The sequence below is a fragment of the Octodon degus genome, unplaced genomic scaffold (assembly GCF_000260255.1).
Source record: "Octodon degus isolate 3935 unplaced genomic scaffold, OctDeg1.0 scaffold00123, whole genome shotgun sequence".
NCBI lineage: Eukaryota > Metazoa > Chordata > Mammalia > Rodentia > Octodontidae > Octodon > Octodon degus.
Window position 1 is genome coordinate 1,698,272 of NW_004524699.1, and position 27,334 is coordinate 1,725,605.

At 57.2% G+C, this 27,334-nt stretch overlaps 1 protein-coding gene across 4 annotated transcripts in view; it reads right to left on the minus strand.

Moving 5' to 3' along the window:
* The window catches only part of Sec16a (SEC16 homolog A, endoplasmic reticulum export factor), a 33,045-nt gene that overhangs the window by 4,883 nt on the left and 828 nt on the right, over positions 1 to 27,334 (minus strand). Inside the window, exons 1-28 of one of the 4 annotated variants that reach the window (XM_023700387.1) lie at positions 23,507 to 23,571; positions 23,371 to 23,405; positions 19,748 to 23,168; positions 17,899 to 18,035; positions 14,691 to 14,788; positions 12,819 to 12,948; positions 12,216 to 12,414; positions 11,948 to 12,095; positions 11,380 to 11,522; positions 10,874 to 10,935; positions 10,632 to 10,770; positions 10,066 to 10,308; positions 8,977 to 9,074; positions 8,575 to 8,656; positions 8,339 to 8,456; positions 8,095 to 8,206; positions 7,806 to 7,911; positions 7,158 to 7,298; positions 6,306 to 6,419; positions 5,909 to 6,089; positions 4,753 to 4,995; positions 4,231 to 4,313; positions 2,673 to 2,825; positions 2,098 to 2,175; positions 1,914 to 1,970; positions 1,680 to 1,800; positions 1,315 to 1,452; positions 1,012 to 1,100 (exon numbers count right to left, since the gene is read on the minus strand). In XM_023700387.1, coding sequence (XP_023556155.1) covers positions 1,012 to 1,100; positions 1,315 to 1,452; positions 1,680 to 1,800; positions 1,914 to 1,970; positions 2,098 to 2,175; positions 2,673 to 2,825; positions 4,231 to 4,313; positions 4,753 to 4,995; positions 5,909 to 6,089; positions 6,306 to 6,419; positions 7,158 to 7,298; positions 7,806 to 7,911; positions 8,095 to 8,206; positions 8,339 to 8,456; positions 8,575 to 8,656; positions 8,977 to 9,074; positions 10,066 to 10,308; positions 10,632 to 10,770; positions 10,874 to 10,935; positions 11,380 to 11,522; positions 11,948 to 12,095; positions 12,216 to 12,414; positions 12,819 to 12,948; positions 14,691 to 14,788; positions 17,899 to 18,035; positions 19,748 to 23,161 — 6,627 coding nt within the window. In that variant the 5' untranslated portion in view covers positions 23,162 to 23,168; positions 23,371 to 23,405; positions 23,507 to 23,571. Of the gene's footprint in view, positions 1 to 1,011; positions 1,101 to 1,314; positions 1,453 to 1,679; positions 1,801 to 1,913; positions 1,971 to 2,097; positions 2,176 to 2,672; positions 2,826 to 4,230; positions 4,314 to 4,752; positions 4,996 to 5,908; positions 6,090 to 6,305; positions 6,420 to 7,157; positions 7,299 to 7,805; positions 7,912 to 8,094; positions 8,207 to 8,338; positions 8,457 to 8,574; positions 8,657 to 8,976; positions 9,075 to 10,065; positions 10,309 to 10,631; positions 10,771 to 10,873; positions 10,936 to 11,379; positions 11,523 to 11,947; positions 12,096 to 12,215; positions 12,415 to 12,818; positions 12,949 to 14,690; positions 14,789 to 17,898; positions 18,036 to 19,747; positions 23,406 to 23,506; positions 23,572 to 27,334 lie in introns of those variants that run through there. The other 3 variants (XM_023700386.1, XM_023700388.1, XM_023700385.1) reach the window with 3 other exon arrangements.

Sequence of the window (27,334 nt, forward strand, 5' to 3'; positions counted from 1 at the left end):
TGTGTGTGTGTGTGTGTGTGTGTGTGTGTGTGTGGCCAGCTCAGCCCACCAGGGGGCGGGCCGGCTGGCATGTGGTGCTGGGGGATCGAACCGCGGTCCCTGGGCTCTGCTAAGCTTGTTCTAAGTAGGTGCTTTAGACCACTGAGCCATCTCACCAGCCCATAATTTTATCTTTTAAAACCAGTGGGGGCTGGGGAGATGGCGCAGGAAAATAAGTGCTTTTCTGGCAAGTGCAAGGGCCTGAGTTCAATCCCCGGTTCCGCCAAAGAAAAAATAAAAATAAAAAAAATTAAAACCAGTGGTTCGGGCCGGCCAAATAGCTCAGCAGATTAAAGCACTTACGAGCAGGTGCAGGGGTTGAGGGTTCGATCCCTGGGCCCACCGCACTAGCTGCCACCCCCTCCACCCGGGTGCGCTGAGACAGCAACTGAGACTGGGCGTGGTGGCACATGCCTGTAATCCCAGCTCTTGGGAGGCTGTAAACAGGCGGATCACTACAAGTTCAATCTAGTACTGAGACTCTGAACACCCTGTAGGCCCTTCCCTAAAAATACAAAATAAATAAATAAAACCAATGGTACATGGGCCGGGGAAACAGCCTCGCAGCATAAGTGTTTGTTTGGCAAGCGCAAGGTCCCAAGTTCAATCCCCAGTACTGCCAACAAACCCAAAAACACAAACAGTGGTAAACGCTAAGGATGTGGCTCAGGTGCACAAATATCCACCTTGCAAACATAAAATTCCGAGTTTGAGTCCTACTGCCAAAAAAAGATGTGAGGAAAAGGGGTAAAATGCAAATCCAAAAATCTCCCACCAAGCCACCCCTGGTGTAGTCTGGGCATTAGCACAGCCCCAGTGCGGGTGGCCACTACACCAACCCCAGTGCTTCCTTCCACTTTCCAGGGGGATACTGTCCCCAGTGCTCCTGTCACCAGCCTACATGAAGCCTTACATGCGTGTGTGCCGTGTGTGTGTGCAGCCGGGGCTCCTTGTGTGTGTAGGAACACGTACCTTGCGGTCCTCTGTAGGCTCCAGATCCGCCTGAGCCCCAGCTGGCACGTGCCCCCCACTGCCATCTGCAAGCTTCGGCTCCTCCGCATCTGTGAGAGTGGGCAGGGGCCGTCATCACATGCCTGATGCTGGGGGGTCCTTTCCCACAGCTCAGGGGAGCAGTCCAGGGGAGCCTGGAGCTGCCAAGCACCTGTATGGACCTTCAACTCTGAGGCCCTGTGGACAGTCACTCCCAAAAGAGACCTGGCAGGTCACCGAGACTGGGTGGAGGGTGGGGCACACAGCCTGATCTGCTGCTCCTACCTGGGTTTGGTACAAACAAGTTAGGAGGGATCGGAAGTGGGGCGAGTGGAGCAAAAAAATCTGCGGGAGCGAGGGCTGGCTCAGTCCGCTGCGTCCCCCCTGGGTTTAAGACATCCACGTAGCGAGCTCTGGATCCGCCTGCCAGAGGAGGGGTACATTCACCAGCTGCTTTTCCCAGGACAGGGCCCACCCACTCCAGGTTCCCGGGCTGTGATCCTGAGGGACAGGATGCTCCTGTGCCTGCAGACCAGCGACACAGATGCAGTCGCCGGACGCTGGCCTGGGGCTTTGCCCCCACCAGCCTGCTCGCCCTCAGCCCCTGCCCTGGCCTTGGGGCACCCTGACCCCTGCCTGGGTGGCTTTACCTGCTTTCCTGGAAAACACGTTTATAGAGGATGCGGGAGGCCCGGGAGGCCCACCGAGCCCAGGGGGAGCCCCCTGCGGGGCCCTGGGGAACGCCATGGGGGGCGGAGGTGGAGCCTTCTTCTGCGGAGAGAGAGATGGCTCAGGGACTGGGCCTCCAGTGCCGGGAAATACCAGGGCTCCCCAAGAGGGGCCCTGAAATATGCCGGCAGCAAACACCTGAAGCTACAACATACCTCCTCCTCTGGCTCGTTTAAGTTCACCCACTGGTTTCTCTTTTCATCCCAAACAATCTGCCAAGATTTGAAAAAGAAAGTGGGGCTGAAGCCAACAGAATCTAAGTCTGGTGAAGGATGTTCGCTTGGGTCTGCTCTGACCCCGAGCGCCAGGACAGGCAGGGCTGCGCCTCAGGACACTCACCGATTTGTTCTTGTCATCTGGCAGGTATGCTTCTGTCCTCTTCTTCCCAGGGAGCCAGCGAGAGAACCAGGACTCACTCTAAACAGAAAGCCACCACCCCACTGAGCACCGTGCTTGGGGACAAGGACCCAGAGCGCCAGGTCTGAGCTAGAGCCTAGCGGTCACACAGGCACATCCACCTGGGAAGGGGAACGGCTCCAGAGCCGGTGTGGGGTCAGCTGCACAGCGTGTGGCTCTCGCGCTCTGCACTGGAGTCCGAGCAGCAGAGGCCCAGCGTGTTTTCTTTCTGCGGGGAGAGGACCTCACCCTCGCCAGGCAGGCACTGCGCCACTAAGCCACATACCAGTGAGGCTGCCACACCAGCAGCTGGGTGACTTCCAGGCTCGTACACGTCCCCCCCACCCCTCCTGACCAGGAGGGACAAACACACTCCAGCTGCTGCGCCAGCACCCCTGCCTGTGGCTGGCACACTCCTCCACGGAGAAGCTCTGAGGCCCATTTGCCCCGGCGCCAGAGCGCCTCACCTCTTCCCTAGCTGCCTCTTCTGCCTGCTGCCCTGAGGGGCCCTGCTCTACCTTCTTGGCTTCTTTGGTCTCTTTCCTGACTGCCGGGGCTGCTCTCTTGGCTTCAGGAACAGGTGTCAGAGGCAGAGAAGGCTGCGGCGATACTGAGCCAGCGCTGTCCCAGGCTGGGGGCGTCTCCAGATCCTGTGCTGCCTTCAGGGAGCCCTGTCCCAAAACAGCATGGAGCTGGCTCTCCTGATGCTCTGCAAGAGGAAGGGCGGCAGGGCGGGGGGCGCTCCCCAGGTCCCCGAGAGCAGCAGAGGGGGGCGGTGAGGGCAAAGGACGGGCGCCGTCACAGCTACCCCACAGCTCCCACCAGGAGCATCGTGGTGCTGAGGGTAAACACCCAGGCACTAGGAGGGTGTCGCCAGGCAGGAGACGGAGAGCAGAAGGTGGGATGGGCAGTGAGATCTGAAAGGAAGACTGAGGGCTGGCAAGATAACACAGCCAACTGAGCACTTGCTTAGGCAAGCGCAGGGACCAGGGTTCAACCCCCAGCAGCACATGCAGCGCTGACCCTGCCAACCCCCAGCAGCACATGCAGCGCTGACCCTGCTCCTGGGCACATTCACAGGGCCACGGAGACTGGGCATGGTGGTGCACGCGCCTAATCCCAGCAACAAGAGAAGCTGAAAACAGGAGGATCACTACCAAGCTGCAGAGTGAGACTCTGCACCAGATACGTTAATAAAATTGAGGGAAAAAAAGAAGGAAGACTAGGGGTCGGGGAGATGACTCAGTAGGAAAAGCGCTTCCCTGGCAAGCGCAAGGGTCTGAGTTCAATCCCCGGTTCTGCAAAAAAAAAAAAAAAAAAAAAAAGAAGGAAGACTAGACTGGGTGTGGTGACACACGCCTGTCATCCCAGCTCTTGGGAGGCTGAACACAGGCCAAGTCTGATCTACACAGGGAGACCCTATAGACTCTGTACTAAAATACAAAAAGAAAGAAAGACAGACTGGAGGGTGCGAGCATCCAGAGGCTCTGTGAAAGCTGTCACTCCTGGTGATGGCACTGCTGTCAACACTTAGATGTGGGCATGGGCAGGGTACCTGAAGCCACGCACTCAAGGCCCCTCCTCACCAGGGCTGCACCTGTGGACGCGTGTCCACTGACAGCGTCGGCCCAAACGCATCTGCGCAAAGGAGCTGCAGCTCAGGACGCGCCGTGCGGAGGGCTTCTGGAGAAGCGGTGCCAGGATCGGGCAGGGTCTCCACCCAGAAGATAAGGTGACTCCGCATTCGCTCAGCTCTTTCACCCCGTTAAAGAGAGCTGCTTTTTCACAACTGAGAACTCTTCCATTTTCTTCTATCAACGTTTTCACTAACTCTGTACTTTAAGATTAAAGCGATTTTAAGAAAGTAAAAGCTGAGGGGCTGGGGAGGCGGCTCAGCAGAATAAGCGCTTGCCTGGCAAGCACAAGGGCCTGAGTTCAATCCCCAGTTCCGGGAAAAAAAAAAAAAAGTAAAAGCCAATTCCATACCCTTCATTATCTCACTCCTCACAAGTGAAGAACCTGCCTACTCCATCAACTTTCCAGAAAGCATGGTTTTAAAAAGAAGTGGTCAAGTACCAGATTAGCAAAATTTCCGCCCAAATCCTCTTCACTTGGCTCAGGCAGTGAGGTGCTGGCAGGTGACTCCTGTGGTGCCATCCCTGCCAACACAGGAGAGAGTGGCCGTGACTCCATAGCTCCTCGTGGAGCGGGAGGGGCGGGGTACCACGCCGCAGCAGCTGGCCGGTGGCCCAGCCGGAAGCCTCGCTGAGGTTTCCCAGGCATTCAAATATTTTGCTTTAAGGCCAGACCGTGATTCCCCTTGTTCACACAGATGCAGAGAGGCAGATGAGACCAGGGCAGAAGCCCGTCCCTCCGCCCTGCTATGCACAGGAGCTCAGGAGGACGGCCTGTGGGCAGAGCCAGCACAGGTCCGAGACTATTTCAGCACGCCCTAAATGGCCATGACACTTCCCGGCATTACAAACCAGCCCAGCTGGGACTTCTAGAACCTCTAGTCTACACAGTCTCTGCCCCTGGTTACCCACGGAGCCAAATCCAGCCTAGCTCTGCCCTTGGGACAACACCTTGCAGACACACCTGGTTCTGGGCTCCGGGCCTGCACCAGGGGGCCACTGTCCTGCAGAGATGGGGCACCAGGTGGCAGGCCTGGCCCTGGGTACAGAGCCACAGGGTCAGGCCTGGGAGGCTCTGGGAATCCAAGTGCAGATCCTGGGGTTCCATAGCCGGGACCTGGGTCCAGAGTGCTCAAGGGTGGTGGCACCGGGAACATCGGCACCCTAGCAGGGTGGGGCAGCTGGCCACCAGGGAGGGTCTGTAAGGCTATGGGGACAGCAAGGAGAAGGCAAAGTCATGGGGGACGAAGGAGCTGAAGGGCACAACGCAGACAGCACATCTCCCCGAGACTGCAGCCACGCCCTGCCTGGGGTGGCCGAGGACACCTTCTGCCAGTGGGGTACAGTGAAAGCATGCTTGCTTCCTGGCTGATGCAGGCCACCGGGCGCACAGCCCTGCCGGTTCGCCAACTCCCTCTCCCAGCACTAGAGTCACAGGTACCCAAGGCACTGATGCACCCGCCCACCCAATCCATGAGCACATGCTGGATGCCACCTGCACGTGACAGAAGAGTGCCAGGCAGAGCAGTGTGCGTGAGGCCCCAGCTGCTGGAGACGCTGAGCTGGGAAGACCACTTGGGCCTGAGAGCTTGAGGCCGGCACAGGAACGAGTCCCAGTCTCAACAAGACAAAACAGTCCTAATGGGGGGATGAACCCAGAAAACAGACGAAGGAAGCACTGGCAGAGCACACTGTGGCCAGGCGTCTGCAGGCGGAGTCGCCGGTATCTGACTGGGAGGGGCCTGGCTCAGGGTGTGGCTGGACACTGGGCTAGGGGTCAGCACAGGACAGAAAAGGCGCTCACCAGGCCAGGAAGCGGCGTGGGGTGCAAGTGAAGGGAACAGGGCAGTTTCTCCAGAGACAAGGCGGGCAAGGGGAAGCCGAGAGGGCAAGGTAGGGGCCCTGTTGTGCCACGGGAAGCATGAGGCTGAGAGGCGGCCTGAGCTCAGGGTCTGGCCTGGTGGACTGGCACCACTGACGGCCAGTGTCAAGACCAAGGACAAAAGCAGACAGCAAGAAGGCCAAGGGGCCCCCACACACCCCTGGCCCAGTGTCTCCATTCTCCAGGCAGACAGACAAAAGCAGACCTTGAGGGCAGCCTGGGCCGCCACAGGACCCACCTGAGGGTGGCGGCTGCCCGCCTGCACTCGGGCACTCTGGGCCAGGCAGCACGGAGGGCTCAGCCCCCAGCCCCACCAGCTGGCCGAGCCTGGGGCCGTCCGCCTGCTCCACTTCAGAACCCGGCGTGCTGGGACACTGCCAGGGGTTGGCTCCGTCCTGGCTGTAAGGCACAGTGCCCTCCTAAGGAAGGACAGACAATCACTGCGGACAGGCTGCTGCCACCAGCACCTGAGCCCTGCTTCAGGAGAAAGGCAGCCACCCAATGCGTCACACACGCACGCGCGCGCGCGCACACACACACACACACACGAGGTTACATCCTGGAGATCAAATACCTTCTAGGTGGAAAGAGGGCGCAAAGCCGGGCCACACGCCCTGGCCGGGCCCGGGCCCTACCTGGATCTGCCTGTGCACGTGCCGCAGCTGGACCAGCCACGTGGGCTCCACGAAGGACTCCTCCTCTGGCTTCTCTTTCAGCTGAGGGTCAAAGAGGCGCAGCTGGGAAGCCACCTGGAAGCCCCCAAACAGAGCCCCAGTTACTGCCTGGCAACACGAGGAAGGTTGTTCCATAATGTCGTCCTCTAGTCCTGCAGAGCGGGAACCAGGTGCTCCTGGGCAATGAGATGCTGGGTGACCAGAGGAGCCAGCGTGGAGAGCTCCACGCACACGTGCCTCCTGGCCCCACACTCAGCTGGCGAGGAGGGGCGTGTGCTCTGATGGCACCTGGGGATGCGGCAGTACATATGACACAGGTCTAGCATGTTCTAATACCTGCTGGAGGCATGGACTTGGATGTTCATTGATTACCCTGTACTTCTACGTAGATCTAGATTTTCACGTCAAACTTTCACACTTAGTGCACGCTACATGCTCAAAAGTGGCGCTACTAGGGGAGAGGAACACCTGACACGTCTGGGGCTGGTGGCCAGCGCGGCTGGTCATATGTTCCCATTAAACAGGTGAGAAGAAACCAGGACCCAAATCTCTTGAGCTCCACACTAAATGGCCCAGGTGCGAACGACACAGGGTCCTTCTGATGTTGCGACGCACCGCTGAGTTGTACCAGCGTGACATACCTGTTATGCTAAGACTGCAAAACACAGACTGTCTGCCCTGGGCATTTAGTGACCCAAAGGGTCTGGGCACCTGCTCGAGCCTGCTCTGGCGGTGACCCTGACCCATGCCTGCAACCTGGATCCATGCTCCCTGCCACCGGCAAGGTCGCCGTGGTGGGGGCACCGAACCCACCTGGACCAGCTGGCCGAGAAGCACGGGCGAGTAGGCGTCAGGCCGCGCCAGGATGCTCTTGGCGATCGCCTCGCAGTAGTGGAAGGCCTGGATAGCAAGTCCCATCTCGGCCAGGCGACAGGAGTAGATGAACTTAAACACCTGCAGCAGGGCACAGGGCTGAGCTCTCCAGGGCTCTGCTACCCCTCCCAACAAGGCCCTGTAAGCTGTGACCTGCTCACCACCTGCCACTGTCACCGCCCCACGCCTGCCACCCACAGTACTGGTCAGGCGGCATGCTTCCAGACAGTGTGAGGTGGACGCGGCTGAGCTCCTGGGAAACACGCCTGCCCCCCTGCACCAGCCCTTCGCAGCTTTGTGGTGCTGCTCCTGTCGTGGTCCCGGGCTGAACTACTGCCTCGACACGCTGTGCTAGCCCCACCTCTCAGCTGCATCTGCAGGCCTCTTCTGTTTTGCTGTCGGCAGGCCTGCCTCGGCCTCCTGCAGGGCCAGAACCGAGGTGTGTGCCACCACACAGCCACACCGGGCCCTCACGCTGTTTCCTGAGCACTGTGAGCCGACTGCCTCCCCAGGCAGAGGCCCCACAGCTGTCAGTGCTGCGCTGCCCCCACCCACTTTGGAAGGCTGCAGCCACGTCCTCCAGTTTACCTGGAAGTTAGGCAAGGAGCAGGTCTGGGCCCCAAGGGACTGCGCATACTCATAGGCTTCCGTCCGCTGAATAGCTTCATTGGTGGCAAACTTCAAAAATGGCAAGCTGTTGGGAAGTGAATCATTCACAAGTGGCCAGTTACTGGCACCACCAGCCTTGGAGCAACTCACCAGGAGTGGTCCCACCATGTGACAAAGGCGGGCAAAAGGCCAGCCATTTCTGCAAGAATTACAGCCCAGGGACCTGGCCCTTCTTAAAACAAAGCAGACACTGCTGCTGCTACCTCACCTGTGATTTGATCCAATCAGGACGAGCTTCGTGGTTTTCTTTGTGTACACCCCGAACCCCACCTGGGCCATGAGGTAGCAGAAGTGAGCAGCATCCAGGAGGCCTTTGGAGGCTGGGGAAAGAGCAGCTGACTCAGCCCCAGGAAAGGGCTGGAGCGGCCGGGTGCGCGGGAAGCAACGCCGCAGCCGCGGCGCTCTCGGGACAGCCCCTGCAGCCCTTCCGCAGCCGCCCCATGCCGACCCACCTAGGGTATCGCCCATTGTGGCCATGGTCCGGGACTCCACGTCCACGTTGTTGCTCAGGTTGGACAGAACCATGGCAAGGTGTGGCCTCCAGTCCCCCCACTTCTCATCTCCACAACACTGCAATCGAAGACACAGAAGCAAGCCCTCACCCAGAGCTCGAGCGGCCCCAACGCTGGGCCCAAAACAAAGCAGGAGGGCGGCGTGGGCCTCAGAGCCTGAGGACGCGGGCACTCACCGTGGATGCGGCAGGCATGCGCCCAGACATGAGCTGGTAAACGGTCTGCAGGGGGTCATTGATGGGAAGGCTGTTGGCGAACCTGGGCAGACGGAATGGTGAGACCTGACTCCAGGGACTTCGAGGGAGCGGCCTGCCGAGCCCCTGCCGAGCCCCCGCGAGTTCATTTAATCACCATACAAACCCTTAACCTCAGCAAGCACATCTGCACCTAGGAAAGCTCTGAAGGGTGGGGGAGGAGCTGCTGAGGCTTAACAGAACATATGAAGAACAGTTCTAAGAAATTTTAAAATCCCTCTCTGGTACAAGGTGAATAGGCACAAGCTGGATAGGCCACACAGGCCTAGAAGCCGCCTCTGACGGCGGGCGCACCCACACCTCAGCTGCATGCGGAGCCCCCACCTGGTCATGACGCGCGCGTGGGTCCGGCTGTCCATCTTGCTGGCCAGGAGCAGAGCATGGCCCCACAGGCCATTCTTCATGGCAGACTCCAACGCATCCTGCGAAGGAGTTCAGGGCTCACGTGAGCCACCTGTCAGTCTGCGCTGCTGCAGCAGCAGGCAGCGTGACATGTATGCCCGCAGAGGATTACGGAAACGCCACTGTTCCTCACTGGCCTCGTTCCTAAGCCCCAGGGAATATCACTTAAGCCCAGGAGTTTAAGGCCCCTTGGGCACCACAAAACAATCCCACCTCAAAAACACAACTATCGGGCCGGCCAGATAGCTCAGTGGACTATAATGCCTGCTTAGGCAGAGTGCAGCGGCCGCAGTTCAATCCCCGGCCTGCTGTGCCTGCCCCACCCCTGGGGCGCACCAAGCCAGTGACTGAGACTGGGTATGGTGACGTGCGTGCCTATGACCCCGGTGCTCGGGAGGCTGAAAACAGGAGGACCACTCCGAGTCTAATCAGTGTGGAGACCCTGTAGACCCTGCACTAAATACATCAAACCCCGCAACTATCCAAGTTGGGGCTAGTAGCAACAGAACGACGTCCTACCCCACCACAGACATGAAACGAGATCTCAGCTTTCTAAGTCAGTCATGATACGTGAACAGGGAGCCCCTAGAGCTGGATGCCCCGGCTAGGGCAGCACGGCAGCTCCGCTTCTGTGCAACCCTCCCAGACAGCCTGCAGCCCCAACAGACGGGGGTATGGCCAGAGCACCAACTCGGGCATGCGGCTCCGGGGTCTGGGCCCACCGTTTGCGCTGCAGATTGAGCCTGACCCAGGACAGGCTGGGCTACCTCCTGCACACTGCGCTCAGCTGTCTCGATGTGCTGCAGGACACAGCCTGCAGGGTGGGGTCGGGGACATGACATCTCACCACCTGAGACAGCCAGCCTGGGCCACACAGCCTCCCACACAGGAAGATGTACAATGCAGAGCCATACCGATGCCGCGAAAGGAAGACTGACCTCTGCCCTGCAGGGTGCCCAGCCCCGGCCCAGAGGGAGCAGGTACACTGGCTCCTGCAGGCAGAGACAGTACCTTCTTGCGGCCATAGAGCAGCAGCTCCCGGAACCGCTCAGTCTCCTTCTCCAGGGTGCTGGAGGCAGCTGCCTGACTGTCCATGAGGAACGAGAGCTGGGCTTCGCCAGACTCCTCCTCCGCTTGCTCCACAGGCTCATTGGTAAAATCGATCAGGTTTGCCTCATTGGGCGACTTTCCAGGAAGCCACACTGTTCTATGGTCTCGCAACAAGAGCTCCGCGATGTCTGTTCCCACCACGGTCTGCAGGGTCAACAGGGCCAAGATGGAGACCACCACCAGGGTTTCCTGCAACAGAGCTTCCAGCAGGACAGCGGGACAGGCCGACTGTCACGTGAGGGACCTGACTGGTTTCCAAGCAGGGCACACATCAGGACACCACAGGACCAAAGCTGAACTCTGGGCCCACCTCAGTGCACCCCAGGCCCCATCTCCCTTCCCACCAGTCTCCCCCAGGTGCTGCCACGATGCTGTTCTCATACAGCCCCATCTCGGTGGGCCACAGACAAAGTAAACGCCACTGAAGGCCAGCAGGGAGCAGGGTGATGGAAGCCCAGGGCACGCACCCCATTCTGTCGGCACAACAGGATGATGAAGTTCCAGAGGAGACTTGCAGACTCTTTGTCAAGCAGGTTGTCATTCTGTAAACATTTTGTTGCTTTGTTCTGTGCAAATTTAATGACATCTACTTTGTGGGTGTCGTCTCTGTAAGAAGACCAAACAGGCAGTGAGCACCAATACCACGACCACGGGCCCAGCCTGGCAGCTGCCGCTGAGCCCACACCACAACGCCTCCCTGGGAACTCACCTGCCAAGGGGGCCCGGGAACGCTCGCAGCTCCTCCTGCTCCGGTGTGTGCTGCAGCAGAGTCTGGAATGGCGGGGCACACAACAGAAAGCTTGCAGGACAGCCCGGGAGCCACATGGGGTTGGTGCCCCTCGCACTGTCCCGCAGACTCCAGCAAGGTTTGCAGGTAGGCAGTGAGACCTACACGCTTACTCTTCCCTCAGAACCAAAGCAGGGGCCCCAAACCCTGGGACAGGAGAGCCCCAGGGTAGCCCCGCACAACCTGGCCCCACCACGCTGAAAGTCACCCACAAGTGAACAGCCTCAAAGTTAGGATGCAAACGACAGAAAACTGAGCACAGTAACCATGCCTAACACCCAGCAGCTGCTTGAAACGCAGGCTTCTGGGAGCACAAATCCGCACAAGCACACCAAAACCCTCCACAGGGCACTTCCCAGGAGCCAGTTCCCAGGGACGACGCATGGCGAAGTGAGGGGGACCAGATCACAGGCACAGGCACACGTTACCTCCATGCTGTGGATCTCCACCAGAGCAGGCTGTCCTTCCGAGGGCAGGTTGGGGATCACCTTGATGAGCTGGCCGCCGGGACCAAACCTGGCACAGAGATGTGGCACCGAGAACTTCTCAGGAGACGTGGGTCTGGATGGAACTGTGTTGAGAGAGCACGGACAAGAACGTCGTCACCTCCTAGCACCCTTGCACCTGATCCACAGCTCAGATTTTCCATGCCTGGGTGACGACACAAGCTTGGTCTTAGACTTCAACACCGCCGAAGGCCCCGGGCAGAAAAGGAGATTCTCAGCCTTAAGTGGCCGTGAGAGAAAGGCCAGCAGCTTCACATCTGTAGTTCTGTTCCAAGAGCACCAGGTGAAGCTCTCTGGAAGGGAGGCTAGAACGTGGCACATGGTGCGCCTACTGCAGAGCCTGGTTGACCGTGCACGTGGGGACAGGCTGGCAGCCTCAGATACACAGCTGAACCGTGACAGAGAGAGGAGCGAAGCCAAGCTCCAGGGTCCTAAGACCACAACTGACTGCCCTGCTCTGACCCCAGGCAGGTGGCAGGTGGGGACATACCTTGCTCCACAGCGGGCCAGGCGTCCACAGGATAGCCATACTCAGCGAAGCCATAGGTACCGTAGGCGAAGTCCCCGTGAAAGGAGGCTGGAGGAGGGGGGGCCTCAAAGGAGCCAGCAGCTGCATTGTGGCTTCTGTAGATCTGACTCTTGAAAGAAAAAGCAGGCCCGGGTGGGGGGTGGGGGGCGGGGGTGGGGGTGCGGTTAGCTCCTTGAGGGAGCACGAAGGGCTGGTGAGCGGGCACAGCGCGGGGGCCTCAGGGACGCACCTGATGCGAGTGGGAGCTGAGGCTACTGCGGCGGCTGGGCAGGCTGTGCGCGCTGGGCAGGCTGTGCGCCGAGTGCTCGCTATGCACGCTACGCCTGTCCACCTCCTCCCCGTAGGCATCCCTGTGGGGCTCTGCATCATCATCAAAGCTCCCGGCGAAGCGAGGGTCATACCTCCAGTGGTCATCACCTTTCTCAGGCCTGCAGGGAGCAAGCACCAAGACAGGGAATGGAGTGTGGGGACCCCGAAAGGCACCACTGCAGAGAACCCCCAGCCCCAGGGCCGTCACAGTTCACCCGCACCCAAGGCCCACGGCTGTGCAGAGGAACAGGAGCTGGGCCTCAGTGCATCCCAGGCATGGGAAACCCAGCCCATGGCGCAGCCCCACGACTCAGGATGATCCCCTCTGACGTTGGGGGCAAGAGGGACCTGGTGACTCCCCAAGGCAAGGGTGGCTAGCTTCTCACAGCCCAGAGCTGGCACCCGGAAGGTGTAGGTCAGCTTTCAGGAAGTGACCAGAGCACCCGGTGGGGATGCCAGGGCTCTAGCTGTCTGATAAAGCCCAAGACACGGTATGGAGTGACAGGCACTCCCAGGCACCAACCTGCCGCCGCTGCCACAGGCATAGCTTTCCTTCCCGTGTGGGTCGTACTCGGCGTCGTACCAGTACCTCCGACCCCAGGTGCGGGGATCCCGGAATCGGGAGCCATAGTAGCGGTCCCATCGGCCTGGATCTATGGGTGAGGAATGTGGGGCTCGGTGCTGGTGAACACTGCAGATCCCCACCCTTGGGGCGGGCAGGGAGGAGCCGTGCTGTACAACAGCTGCTGTCCTGTGGGGGCTGCCGGGCTGTTCTCAACACAGATGGCTTGGGTTTAAAAAAAAAAACAAAACCACCCTGGGACAGTGATGGACACCTGGAGCCCCTGCTACTTGGAAGGCTGAGGAAGGGAAGATCCAAGGTTTGAGCTCAGCCTGGGTAACTTAGCAAGTTCCTGCCTCAAAATAGAAGTTAATAGGCTGGGCATGGTGGCAGCATTTGGTAGGATGAGGCTGGAAAATCACTGCACGTTGGAGGCCAGTCTGGGCTACACAGTAAGTCTGAGGCCAGCCTGAACTAAGTACCAAGACCCTGCCTCAAAAGACAAAAAACGAAGCTAACAAAGGGGCTGGGGCTAGAGCTCTGTGGTACCGTGACTGCCCAGCACAAGCAGTCCTGGGTTGAAACTTCAGTTCTGTCCCGAACAAAACCAAACCTGCTAAAAGCCTTATTTTGTTTTTTTTTTTCTTTTTTTGCAGAACCAGGGATTGAACTCAGGCCCTTGCGTTTGCCAGGGAAGCACTTACTCCACTGAGCCATCTCCCCGGCCCTTGTTTTGTTTTTCATAGCTATTAATTTTTCCTGTGGTGTTGGGGACCAACCCAGAGCCCGTCCTCGCTGGACACACACTTGGTCACAGCCTCACATCGCCAGCTTCAGTGACTTTCTAACGATGCACCTCAGCCAAGCGTGCGCAGCTATCATCCCAGTACTGGAGAGGCTGAGGCGGGAGATCAAGCGTTCAAGTCAGCCTGAGAAACTTGGCAAGACTCTGTCTCAAAATAAAAGATTAAAAAGGGCCAAGAATGGGGGCTGGGGAGATGGCTCAGTGGAATAAGCGCTTCCCTGGCAAGCGCAAGGACCTGAGTTCAATCCCCGGTTCCGCAAAAATAAAAAAAATAAAAAAAGGGCCAAGAACATCATTCATTACAGAGGCCTTGGGTTCAACCCTCAGTGCCACACACACGCACAACAGTTAATTCCTCAATCATAAATTTTACTAATATCCCCTTTCTATGATCTTACAGATTTTAACAAATTAATTTTAACATTAAAAAATAAGGTTTTGGCTTTTTTTTTTGAGACAGGATCTCTCCATGTAGTCCAGGCTGTCCCTGAATCATGCCCTCCTGCCTGAGCCTCCGAAGGTGCCAGGGATGTGCCAACACAGCCAGCTACCGCAAAGTCTGAAGAGGAGCGTGACTGCCTCGAGCGAGCTGGACAGGCCACTTCTGGGAAGGCTCTACTCGCAACAGGGGCCAACGTTCAGCAGGAAAGAGCCAGGCGGGGTTGCTGTGGGACTCCGGGCTCCTCCGGGACACGGCTATCTGCAGCCCATGCGAGGGCAGCAGGTATGGAAAGCCCGCGAAGTCCTGGCAATGTCTCACACTGGCAGTGGGCAGGCAGTGTGACCAGAAGGCGGCTTTTCACCAGGCCACACCTGAGCGGCTCTGGAGCAGACTACCATGCAACAGTCTAGAGGTCACAGCTCACGGGCAGTGTCAACTGACGTTGCTCTCACCGCTGGCTCACCAAGGCGGAACGGCAGGGCGTGGCACCAGGGAACGCACAAGGCCGGGAAGGCGAGCCGCGCACACGCCGCGTGCCCACGGGCCAGCTCTGGGCACACCTGCTGGCAGCGCACGCTGAACGTACCTCCGTAGTCGTACTGGCCAGAGTAGTAGTTCGCATAGTAATCGCTCTGGCTGCTCCATCCACTCTTGGAACTATAGTACCCTTCAGGATACCCGTGCCTGAAAAGCACACGGAGCTGTTAAGCACACAGTACGCTTTTTTTCTATTGGTCTTTTTGTCACAGGTTCTCACTCTGCAGTGCACGCTGGCCTTGAGCTCACAAGTGGCCCAGGCTGGTCTCCCAGTCCTGCCTCAGCCTCCCAAGTGCTGGCCTCACAGGTGTGGCCACCATGCTTGGCAATCCCTTTCTTCAAGGATAAAAAAAGACATTCACATACAGACTACAAACTACACTCACAGCAGAAGGGATTCATCAAAGCACCTGAAACTCAGGAAAAACTCTAATCAGAAAACACAAAGCTGGCCAGGTGCTGTGGTACACACCTGTAATTCCAGCTAATGGGGGTTACAGCAGGATTACAAGTTTCAGGCCAACCTTGGCCACTTATGAGACTGTCTCAAAAACTAAAAGTTCAGAGGTACAACAGTGCCTCTGGGCTCAGCCTTCACTACCTCCTCCCAAAGGAAATCCAAAGCGGTAACAAGGATGAGGTCATGAATTCCCACCACAACGCTAACGGAAGTTAGCTCGGCAAAATCCCTGCATGAGGCTGCCAGAAGTGAGCTTATGGACCGGCCAGATAGCTCAGCAGATTAAAGCCTCCACTTAGGCAGATGCAGGAACAGGGGCATGCATGCAGTGAGACCCGGTAGACCCTATCCTGAAATACAAAAAATAAAAACACAGGTATATATACATACATATACATACAAATACATTTTTAATATTTATTTATTTTGTATTTTAGGGAAGGGACTACAAGATGTCCAGCGCCATCCCCATGTGCCCCAGCAGGTCACAGCCCTGCTTCTCACTACTAGATTGTACTCAGTGATCCACCTGTGTACAGCCTCCCAGGTGCTGGGATTACAGGCGGGCACCACCATGCCCAGTCTCAAATGCCATTTCAGCAAGCCCTGTGGGCCAGGCCACCACAGCAGGCCCAGGGATCGAACCCCCGGCCCCTGTGTCCGCTTGCAGGCGCTTTGATCTGCTGAGCTATTTGGCCGGCCCTCCACTTTTTTTTTTTTTTTTTAAAGAAGCGAGCTGACCCTTCTGGTGTGCAGTGTCACATTCCACAAAAACACTTCTGATTTGCTCAGCAGGAGGAAGCACCCAGGCTATGACTCGGAAACTCCCACGACAACAGCCGTGTGCGTGCCCAGCTGGTTCTGGAGTGCCCAGGAGAGGGTCAGCACACAATCCAAAAGCAGGCCCGGGGGACTCTGCCCAGGCTACTGCAGCCTGACCCAGCGCCATCCCCATGTGCCCCAGCAGGTCACAGCCCTGCTTCTCAAAACAGAGGCGGAATGCAACAAAATGATCAGGTACAAGAGACTGGTGCTTTCCAGGTTCCTGAAGGGACTTGCGCTGTTAGTTTTCCTAAAAGCAGGTTTTATACACTATTTGATTTTTTACCCTGTGATTTCTCATGCCCCATCAGGAAATGTCACTTGAAGGAACCCGGCTACTCTGCTGGCCTCAGCAGCCCACCAAAATGGAAGACACAAGCCTATCGGATCTGAGCAGCCCACACAAGGACCCTGCTGCTCTGCCACACGCGCTCACACGTGGGTGGAAGGGGAGCACAGAGACTGCCCAGGCTATGACAAAGTCAGGCTGAAGACACTCCAAGGACTGAGACGGATTAAGGGGCAGAAAGCCCCAAGTCAGAGACGAGCCCAGCCCGCCAGCCCCCAAGGCCACTTTCAGTCTCACAAAGTGAAGCCCCTCATGAATCTGCAGGCAGCAAGGGGAAGAGGAGCGCCCAGCTGTGTCTGCTGCCTCTTCCTCGCTTTCGCCCACTCCCCACTGGCCGCTATCAGCAGAAACTCTGCTTCCCAGGGGGCGTGGTGCACCAGGCTTCTCACAGCTTTTTCTTTTTGGGCAATGCTGGCAACAGAACCCAGGGCCAGGCACATCTGAGCAGGGGCTTTACATAGCCACAGCCCAGCACCACCGTGACACAGCCCAGGGCCATCAGTGGTGCACACCCACACACACGTCCAGTGTGCCCCTGTGCAGCCAGGTGCACCAGGGCCAGCTGCGTGGGCTCACAGGCAAGGCCTCTGTTAGAACGCTTCTGCACATTAGAACCCGACGCAGCCGCCAGGAGGCACTGCTCCTGGCTCACCCAATCCCCCTGCCACCAAATCCTGAGTGCACAGAACGGAAGCAGCGCAGGGGGATACAGCCATGCTGGCAGACTTCTGCCTGGGGAAAAGGCCCCTTGGCGAGGGCCCTGTGCACTCTGGTGCTCTCCAAACCTCTCCCCTGCAGAGCGGGCCTGCTAGGCCAGCACAGGACACAGGCTGGACTCCCGTGGCTGCAGGTCACGGCGGCAGCGCTGGAAGCAAAGTGAGCGGCTGGCCTGGCAGATACAGAACGATCCCTGTCTGTGACTTGTTCTCCCAGACCAGGTAAAAGTAGTCTCCATCTGGTTGGGACACACCCAGCGGCGGGGATGAAAGAAGTCTCAGCTCAGAGCTTACGCTGGGCCTGGCTTGATGGCAATGGGCCACATTCTGGGTGACCTGCTCAGCATGGACTCAGGTGGCAGTGTGCTTGGCCCAACGTGGTGAAACTACCCACCATTCGCCATACTGACTGAGAGGGTTTTTCAGGCGCCTGGCACAGCAGAGAAACAAGCAGAAAAAGAAAAAGGGACAGGGGCTTTATCATCTTGGAGGACAGGGAGAGAATCTGGGGAAGATGAGGGATTCTCTGGAGATGGACAAAGGGAGGCTGAGGCTTTCGGGGCCCTTTGCCAGGGGCGGGGTTTGGAGGGGATGTTAGGATATACCTGAGGGAGCTGCCTGGGGTCTTCCCTGAGGCGGCAGGAAGGGTGAAAGGAAACTGCACCCTGGGCTGAGTTGGAGAAGGAGCGGGAGGTGGTCCTGGGGAAGATGGGCTTTTGTTTTAAGGGCTTCAGCCACATCAGATGACCACCATGATGATTCAGCAATTCATACCGGGGCTAGAACCTGTCACTGACCAGACACAGAGATAGCAAGAGGCTGGCAGAACTCCACGGGACTTTCTAGTCATCATGTCACCATCACGCAAGCATCAGCCTGGGGAGGGACAGAGGCGGGATGCAGCACCTACCTGGCAGGGGGCCGGTCCGAGCAGTGACTCGCCCGAGAGCTGGGCCGCTCGGGCTCGGGACAGCGGTAGCTCTCGGAGTATGCTGAGGCGGAGCTGTCGTAGGACCTGTACCGGGGCTCATAGAGGGCGTAAATGTCCTGTGGGAGGAGGACGAGGAATGGGTCAGACCCCGCCCACAGCAGCCACGGGGCAGCGCTCCCTGCACATTCCCAACAGCAGGGCTCCAGCAGGCTTCCTTTACACGCAGGACCCACGGGGTCTGTATGGTGGTGCCCATTTGTCACCCTAGCACTGAGGGGCTGAGATGAGGTGGGACCCTAGACAGGCCATTTAGCCAGCTTCTGTCCCTAAAAAGTGCTGCAGGTGAATCCAGTGTAAATGCCCTGGATTCAATCCCTACGACTACAAAGGAAAAAAACCAAAGCTACCGGGCCACGTCCATGCCAGCGGCCGGGCAGCAGAGCCTGCCCACACTGCCAGCCTGGCCCTGCGGAAGAGGCTTCCTGGGTGGGCCTGGGGGCCACTGTGTGGCAGCGGGGTCCACAGAAGGTACGGGAGGCTTCTGCCAACTGAAAAAGGACAACACGTGTCCTGTCTCGGCTCCTGACGCAGGTAAGCAACAGAACCAGGGGTTGCTTTGAGCAGCTCCCACAGGCCTGGGCAGCCCCCAGAGGACAGTACGGGGCGCATCCAGGGTCTTGATCCCATCCCAAGCCACCAGGCCTCAGCAGCCAGTCTTTATGGAGGGGCTGCATGGAGGCGGAGATCGGAAGAGAAGCAAGTAGTGCAGGTACAGCACCACCTCCGCCCACCACATCTACAGCCACCTTCATGGTACCTGTGGGAAGTCACAGGAAGGGCTGTGGTCTCCCCATGGACTCCACAGGGACAAAAACAAAGGAAGGGGTGCCAGGCTTGGGCTTCCTGGTGAGGGGCCGGGGAGTCTGCAGCTGCGCTCACTCCCTGCCCCTGGGCTCCACCAAGCTGTACACCAACTGCCGAAGAGTCTCAGCTCCTTTAGCACACTAGGTGGCAGGGGCTGCAGGTGCTACGGTTCACACCCATCAGCAAGGGTGCTCCCACCAGGGAGGAGCAAGAGCCCTGGGGCCACCACCAGCGGCTGACACCTGGCTCCTGCAGCCCTCCCCGCGATGCCTGGGGCCAGCTGCCCACAGCCAGGCAGCCCAAGTCAGCCAGCCTGGGCGCTGCCGGCCGGCCGTGGCCCCCAGAGGTGAGGGAAGCAGGTGATGAGGACCGTGTCCCCCTGGACCACACTTTTTCAAAGGACTGTAGGATTAAAGACAAGCTAAATCAAACAGTAGCCAAGAGTTTGCATCACTGCAAGAAAAGGGAGGAAGACCGCAGCCAGGCCTTCCCCTCCTCGGGCTAATGCTCTGCAGCGGAGGGCAGTTAACTCCCATCTCTGGTTGCTTCCATATACGGATCCATTCTCCAGATCTAATCTTTGCCCCTCAGCTTTTTTCTTCAGGAGAAACTCAAATCATTCTGGTTATTCGTGCTGCTTTCTACACGGGTGACGCCACACACAAGCTTCCAGGGGCTAAGCCCACTTTCCAGCACGCACACGGAGCTGTGCTCTGCAGTGATCCAGTGGGTTCCAGGAAACAAGGGAGCTTCTGTTCCCCCTGGAAACATCAGGCTTCACACACAAGGCACCAAGGCTACCAGCAACCCATATGCTAATACTCGGTAGCACCCTTACGAGGGCGCGTGGCAGGCAGGACTTTTCTAGCAGCGCTGTGTGGGTCTGGACCAACAGGTCACTGCCAGGGGACACGCAAGAGAAGCCCAACACTACAGCAAGGCTAAGCAGCAGCGTTCACTCTACCTGGTAAGAGAGGGAGGCCGTCCCAGGGTCTGACGGGTATGGCGCCGGGTACTGAGCTGGGTAGGCATCGTACAGGGGTCTGTAATAGTAGTAGGGTGCCAGGTCCTGTGGCGCTGGGCCGAACGCACTTGACGGTGGCGGCTGCAGCCAGGGCTGCTCTGGCCGAGTCGCTGCCTGGCCTGAGTCGGTGGACATGGCTGATGCGCTGGAGGACTGCGGGGGCCGCGGCAGTGGCTTCTGGCCCGAGGCAGCCGGGGCCAGATTTGCTGGAGGCTGGGCTGAGTCCTGGGGCTGTCCCCGTGTGGAGGGACTGTCTGCCTTTGAAGCTGCTTGGGGAATTTGTGGGGGAGAGGCCCGCGGCTGAGGGGGCACCACCTCTACCTGGGCTCTGAGGCCTCGCTGGTCCAGGTCATCTTCTCTCACCTGCTGGTAGAACAGGCCTGGGTCCCGTACCCCAAGCCCCGACTGTCTGGGGGGACTGGCAGCAGCCTGCGGAGTGGCTGCGCCCTCCAAGTGGGATGGGCTGCACAGTCGTACAGGATCTTCCACAGTTCTGCTCACCGTGAAGTCTGAGGCTCCAGGGGCATCTACCCTGTCACTGGAGTGACTTTCCTTCACGATGCTCGGCACCGAGGTACTGCTTGCAGGGGGCACCAACACCACTCCTGTGCCTCCGGCAGGGCAACTAACAAACTCGGGAAGCTTCTCTGAATTATGAGTCTTCTGCCTTTCTGGAAGCGAGTTCTTAAGAACTGGGAAAGACGGTGGCTGCACAAGCAAATTAGCGGGCTGATTAGAACCCATTGAATCAGAAGAGCTGGACCCCTGTGGAACATTACTCTGGATGACACTGTTAGGTGGAGACAAAACAACTGCAGCACTGGGCACAACCCCGGACAAAGCAGCATGTTCACTGGGATCAGCGCCAAAGGCCCGGCTACTTGAGGTGGATTTGTCCCCCAGCAAAGCATCTCCCCAGGACTGATTCTTCTCGGTCGGATTCAGTAAAGACACAGAAAAATTAATGGGCTGAGCCAAATTATAGCTTTGATCAGGCTGGGCAATCAAGACAGGCTGATTTTGCAAAGCCTCAGTGGGTGGTGAGGACAGTAAACTCACATAACTGGAACTTGCCTGGCACTGAAGGGCTTCGTTGCCACCCACCTTGGGAGGGTTCTCAAGGTTCTCTGAAGCGCTTGGGTGGGCTCGGCTCTGCAAGGGGTGGGCAGGGGCTGGCTGCCGTGACTGCTGCCCAGGCAGCCCCTCTTCCGGAGGCTGAACAACTGCTAGTGGCTGAGGCTTTGCAGGCACATAGAGTGCAGGAGCAGCAGGGGCTAGGAGCACGTTGCCGCCAAAGTCTGGCAGCTCACTCTGTGCCCAGAGGGTTGTAGCAGGACTCTCGCACTTCACGGAGCCCTGAGCCCGGGCTACTGGCCTCTTTTCTGGAGTTTGCCGCACCATATCCAGTGGGGGTGCCACTGTGTGTCCCACTTCTCCAGTGGAGGGAAGAGGCAGAGGGCAGGCTTGGGGTGCAAACAGTGTCTCCATATTGTCTGGTGGCTGCTCGAGGTTGCCAGGGGAGGCATCGGGCGGTGCAGCCACAGGTCTAGGCTTCTTCGTGGGCTCACGGTTGTTCCTCACCTCACCCACCATGTTGGCACGATCCACCTCAACCGGCTTCACGCCAACTGAATGGGATTTTACTGGCTCAAAACAACTGTTTGCACTTGTCTGGAATATCCCTGTAGGTTTCGGTGGGCTCGGGGTGGAGGGCTGAGACAAGGTGCTGTAACAATTCTGACTCCCACTGAGCTCCTCTGAGTCGCCTCCCACAGGAGAAGAATCAATTTGCTTAAAAAAACTGCCCGTTGTTTCCTCCTCTGGCTTCCCCACTTCCTGCTGGATGAATGTACCCACCGGCTCCTGGGACCGGGCTGACCCGGGGAGACTCCAGGGGCTCTGGCTGCCGTCAGATCGCGTGTCTGGGGCCCCCAGGCTCAGCGCCCCACCTCGTGTGAGGCCCGCGGTACCATGCCTGGAGACGGGTGGCCCAGGCAGGAGTCCATACTGGAGCTGATCACTCTGGCAGGAAGCACCCAAGCTTCGGGGCTCGACCGGCAGAACTTCTTGATTCTGAATGAATTCTAAGTTTTCAACATTCTCATACTGTGAGCTGCTAGCATCAAGAGGCCCTGCGCTGGCCGTGTCACCCCAAGTGTCGCTAGCAGCACTCTTAGTGGTCTGTTTCTCATTTTGGATACCCGCAGACTGAGGGAAGTAAGGCTGTGTGCCTCCTTCCTGCTGCACAGGCTCACTGAGGGAGGAGCCCTGGAGAAGAAAGGCCTGGTGGGCGAGGCCAGCTCCAGGTGCCGGGCGGAGGGGACGGCCCAGTCCGGGGCTGGAGGAGAAACCATCCAAGTCCGGGCAGCCAGCGGACCCTGCCTTTTCAGATGAGAGATTCTCCTCATTTTCTGTCTCTTCCCCTTGGAAAAACATGGAGAGTGCTCCTGAGGCTGCTTCTCCTGGAGCTCGGCTGGTCCCAGCCCCTGACGAGTAGTGGATGTGGTTTTCAGGACTATTTCCCTGAGTGACAGGGTTCCCAGGGGCAGGGTCCCGGAAATGCTCTTTCACTCCCGGACTCACTCCTGGATTCTGTCTGAACTCCTGGCTTTCCCACATATTCCCAATCTGGGGATTGTGCCCAAATGAATTTTCGGTGTGGAAGTTACCTCCTGAGTGGTTTCCACTTTGCAAGGGGGCCGCCTCGCTTCCTCTGCCACTGGCTAAAGGGGCCAGCAGAGACACTAGTTGGGCATGGGACTCGCAGCCAGGACCACGGTGCAGGCTCAAGGGGGCAGGCAAGTAGGGAGTACTGGTGGCCTGCGGTCCCATGCTCTGGACTGGTCCTTCTGGGCCAGGAGGGGGATATTGCTGGGAGGGCTGGGGACCGCCCTGCACTGGCCCCCACTGCGCTGGCATCTGTGACTGAGGCTGGGGGAAGAATGGGGACGTTGCTGATGCAGCCAGGGCTACTGCACCATCGCCCGGGGTGGGCCCAGGCCCACTCCCCCGCCGATGGCCCCCGAAAGACTGGTCAGGACCTCCTCCTGGAATGTAGTGGGGCGCATGAAGTGGAGCAGTCAGCATTTCAGGCCCCAAGCTGGAAGTGACTTCGGCACTCCTGGGCATCTCCCGCCCCGGCAGCGATGGAGGGACCGACACGCCAGGAAACGGCTCTGAGCTGGGCTGTGACAGAGGTCCTGCCAGAGGCTCCTGGGGTCCTTGGGCACCATCCCCTGCGCTGGCACGAGGCACAGGTAAACCAGGCCACTGAGAAAACACGGGCAGGGCTGGGTCATTCCTGGCGGGCAGGCTGCTCGTGGACGAGGTATCCAGAGGGGTGTTTTGCAGCATCTGTCTACTGAAAGCGAACGGATCCGTGACTGGCTGCAGCGGACAAGGTGGAGCTGCCAGGGCACTGCTACCGGCTGGCTTCCGGTAGCCACCACTACCCCAGAACACGCTCCGAGGAGTCCCGGCCGGAGGGGGTCCAGCCACACCAGGTGGGACCGTCTGGGGTGGCGGCTGCATGGTGCGTCTCTTACACAGGAGGTGCTGCTTACAGAGGAGGCGGGTAAAAGCCCTTCCTTAAGATGAGCTGGAAAAGAAATAGAAACAAATGAAAATGAAATCCCTACATTTAAAGTATTGATTATAATCAAGAAAACTATGAAAAAAAGAGAAAAATTAGGGCTATACCTCAGAGGTACAGCATTTCTCTAGTCTGATCCCCAGGACTGCCAAAAAAGAGATGAAGATGCAAGGCCTGCACATGACCTGAAGTTATTTATTTGGGAGTAGAGGTACCAGGAATCAAACTCAGGATCTTGTGCTTGCCAGGCAGGTGCTGTGCCGCTGAGCTATAACCTCGACCCTCTGAAGTCAAATAAATCCTGAGGACAACTTTGGTCCCTGGCTCCAACCCAGCAGAGAACATTCACTCGTGGGAGCTGCTCTGGGGACTCTGGAGGGAATAGATGCAGGAAGACTCTGCTGGCTTGGCCACCAGCTGGTTAAGTTCAGGCAGCCCTCTCCCTTCTGAAATCCCCTCTGCACCTTGCCCACTGCCTCCGACACCCCTTACCATTGAGGTAGGTGTGAGGTACAAGGTGGCCGCCTCCTGCCATCCCCCAGAAAATGGTGGTTAATTCTTGATATTCCCCCACAAAGCACTGCTAGACCCAGCGAGAAGCAATTCCATTATAAAGAAAGAAACACCACCTATCCTACTTTTCAGGTATGCTAATTTTCAATCTGGAAAACAAGACTGAACTTTGTTCTTTCCGCATCTTTAATGAAAAAACATTACACAGCACACAGAGATAAAAGCTACTTTTTTTTTTAGGTCCCTGTATAAAATGTCTCACTTCTTATACAGTGACTAGTTTCCTCTGAAAAAGCTGCAACAAGGTTGCCTGTGACCCTAGAAATTGTAACTCAGCATGACGAGAAATTGTAAGGAAATTTACAGCAGATTCACAGGGGCAGACTGAATTCACAAACTTCCCACAAAAAGAGCTCAGACAGCTTCTGGGAAATCAACCAGCAAAATCCTCACCACGACAGTGTCTTCTGTTGTTGTTTGATTTTGAGTAAAACACAGTAAATACAATCTGAACTAGCTAACCTGCCCTTTCAAGGCAAAAATTCAAGTTCTGCATCTTTAAAGTCCTTATCTTTGCATCAGCGTATCTCCCCACATCTGTTCAGTTAATTCAAAAGAAAAACTGAAGAGAACTCTTGGGAGGCCTTTGGAATTAAACTCACACCTCTCTTAATTCCCAGTCTTTCTGATAAAAATAAAACACTGATATTTGTATTATTTTTTTAAAAAAAATCTATAAATAAATTTCTAATCCCTTCCTGAAAACTAGTCCTATCAATCCTTTAATTCCCAGGTGCGATGGGGCACCCCTTATGATCCCAGCTAGTTACAGAGGCTGAGGCAGGAGGGCCACAGGTTCAAAGCAAGCTAGGGGAACTTGTCTCAAAATAAACAAGGGTTATTGCTCAGTGGTACAGTGCTTGAGTTTGATACCCAGTAGCTCCAAGAAATTTTTAAAAATCCCTTAATACTGCCTGTGTGGTCAACATGGGACCCTCTCCACCTGCAGGCTCACTGAAAATCCGCTCAAGTTCAGTGCACCCTACTCCAGTCACCAGCACACTCACCCGTTCTGAGCTGTCATATGAACACAACACCTACAGCTTCACTTTCGGGGGCCACTTCCCGGTAGGCCGCTCCATTTCCACGCTGCAGCACCATGCACACAGCAAGTCCACCCACCAACAGCAGCACGTGGACCCCATAGCCCTTCTGAACCCCTTCATTTCTTTATCTAAAAGACTTAAATAAGATACAAAACACAGACCTAGACAGTCACTTTCTCAGAAATTACTCTGACAGTGAGACTGAGTGCTCAGCTGAGCAGCTCAGGAAGGCCACTTCTCCTCTGGGACACACTAGACGGAGATGCACGGAAACTCCATCCATAAAGTGAGATGATGACCCTTTTCCTAAGGTCACCGCTGGGTTGAATCCTACAAGCAGGGGTGGGAACACAGGTCAGCGGACAGTGCCTGTCTGGCACGCCCAAGGTCCTGAGGATTTTTTGTTTTGTTTTAAGGCAGGGTCTTCTTACGCAGTTCAGCTCTCTCTGTAGCCCAGGCTGATCTCAAACTTACAAGGATCCTCCTGCCTCAGCCTGCTGGGGTTACAGGCATGTGGCTTCATGCCCAGCCACAAGGTCCTGAGCTGGATTCCCAGTGAGGGGTGGGAGGGATAAGCCCAATCTTAGACCTAAATGTTTTCCTTGCAGAAACTTAATACTACTTTCTCAACTCTACTAGACTAAGACCTTTTTGTTTTGTTAAGATCTTTATCCATGTGTTACTGAGTCTCACTATGCAGCTCAAACTTGTAGTGATCCTCCTGTCTCAGCATCCCCAGCACTGGGATTACAGGCACGCACCACCATGCTATTTCGCTGGCTGGCATGGTGTACCTGGGGTTCTGGAGCTGTCATGGCATGCAGTATCGGGGATCAAACCCAGGTCCTTGAGCTTGCCAGGAGGTGCCTAGACTGCTGAGCCCCCCCATCCTAAGACCTGATTCATAAGCAAACACTCCCACCTAGCGAGAAGCCCCCCAGCCCTCAAACTGTGACAGACATCTCTCCAGCAAGAATGCCGGTTTCACCTGGAACAAACTTAGGCCTTGAACGTTACTCTTTTCATCTTCCTCTCTGCTCACCAGCAGGAAAACAAGGAAATGCCTATCACTTAAATTCAGCACATTTACTCTATTCGGCAAGTCAGCTAGTCCAACAGGCACCTGTTCTGGAGACCAGCTGGTCGCCTTTAACATGCGCTATTCACAAACCCAGCTCTTTAGCTCACTTGCCCTGTGCCTTAGGAGTACTCACCCAAGGCCACGCGCAGCAGGACTACAGGACTGCGCATTTAAAACACACACCTCCCCTTCCTCCTCCTCCTCCACCACTTCCATACCTCTTCCTCACTGCCCCTGCCCTCCAGTTCTGTGTGCAAACCCAAAGGAGCACCAAGAAACAGCTAGTCTCTGATTACAATCTCCCTCACAGCTAGTGACCCCCATCAGACTACAGACACAAGACACAGGCGCCATCGTCCCAGCTAGAACTGGAAGCTGACACTCAGGTGTTGAAGAAGGGGAGGAGCCGAAACACTGCTAGAAGGGACAGACCTCCGAGAACGCTCACACTCATGAAGAACGTTCACAGAGGCAGAATGGGATCGTAGTACGGCGCACCCAAAGCCGCAGAGAAAATTTCTCAGACAACAGGAAGGTCCACTGCTACGCGGGGTAAGAGTCACAGGAAGAAGAACGAATCACTACCTCGCCTCATTTCTTTGCAAGACTCCATCAGCACTGAAACCCTGCAGGTTTAGGGACCAGATCTGCAGCAGGCTGCATTATCCTGAAGCTTCAAAAAATACCACGCAGAAACTGCCCCGCGGCTCCGCCGCGTCTTGCTACACAGCACAGGGGTCCGGCTAACACCTGCGCCCTACAGACGGGAATCTTGCTAAGCAATCCATCCGCAATTCTACCAGCCATGTAGGGGCTTTTGAAGCGCAAAAGTAAAAGCTGACTCCAAGCGGCTTAGCACGTCCGGAAGCGCCGCCGTAACCTCTGCATTCCTCCACCTCTGATGGAGAGCACCGTCCTCGACCTCCCTTGCGACATCCTGGCCACCCTGCCAAGAGATTACGAATAACTATATGGCTGCTCCTCGGTGCAAACGTCGCTGAGCCCACAGCGCTGAAGAAAGTCTTCCGGCCAGGGAACACCAAACACCTTCAGAACCTCTGACACGCAAAAACGCGCCCAACCGCCAGAAACTTCCCGGGGGTCCCTCCGTGCTCAGCGAGGCTCTGAGCACCGGCCGGGCCCTGACACCTCTGAGCGACCGGTCGCCCGCGGCGGCGACCGCACGCCCTCCGCACCTCGAGGGCGCAGGCCACCGCGCCGGCCGGGCCGCGCCC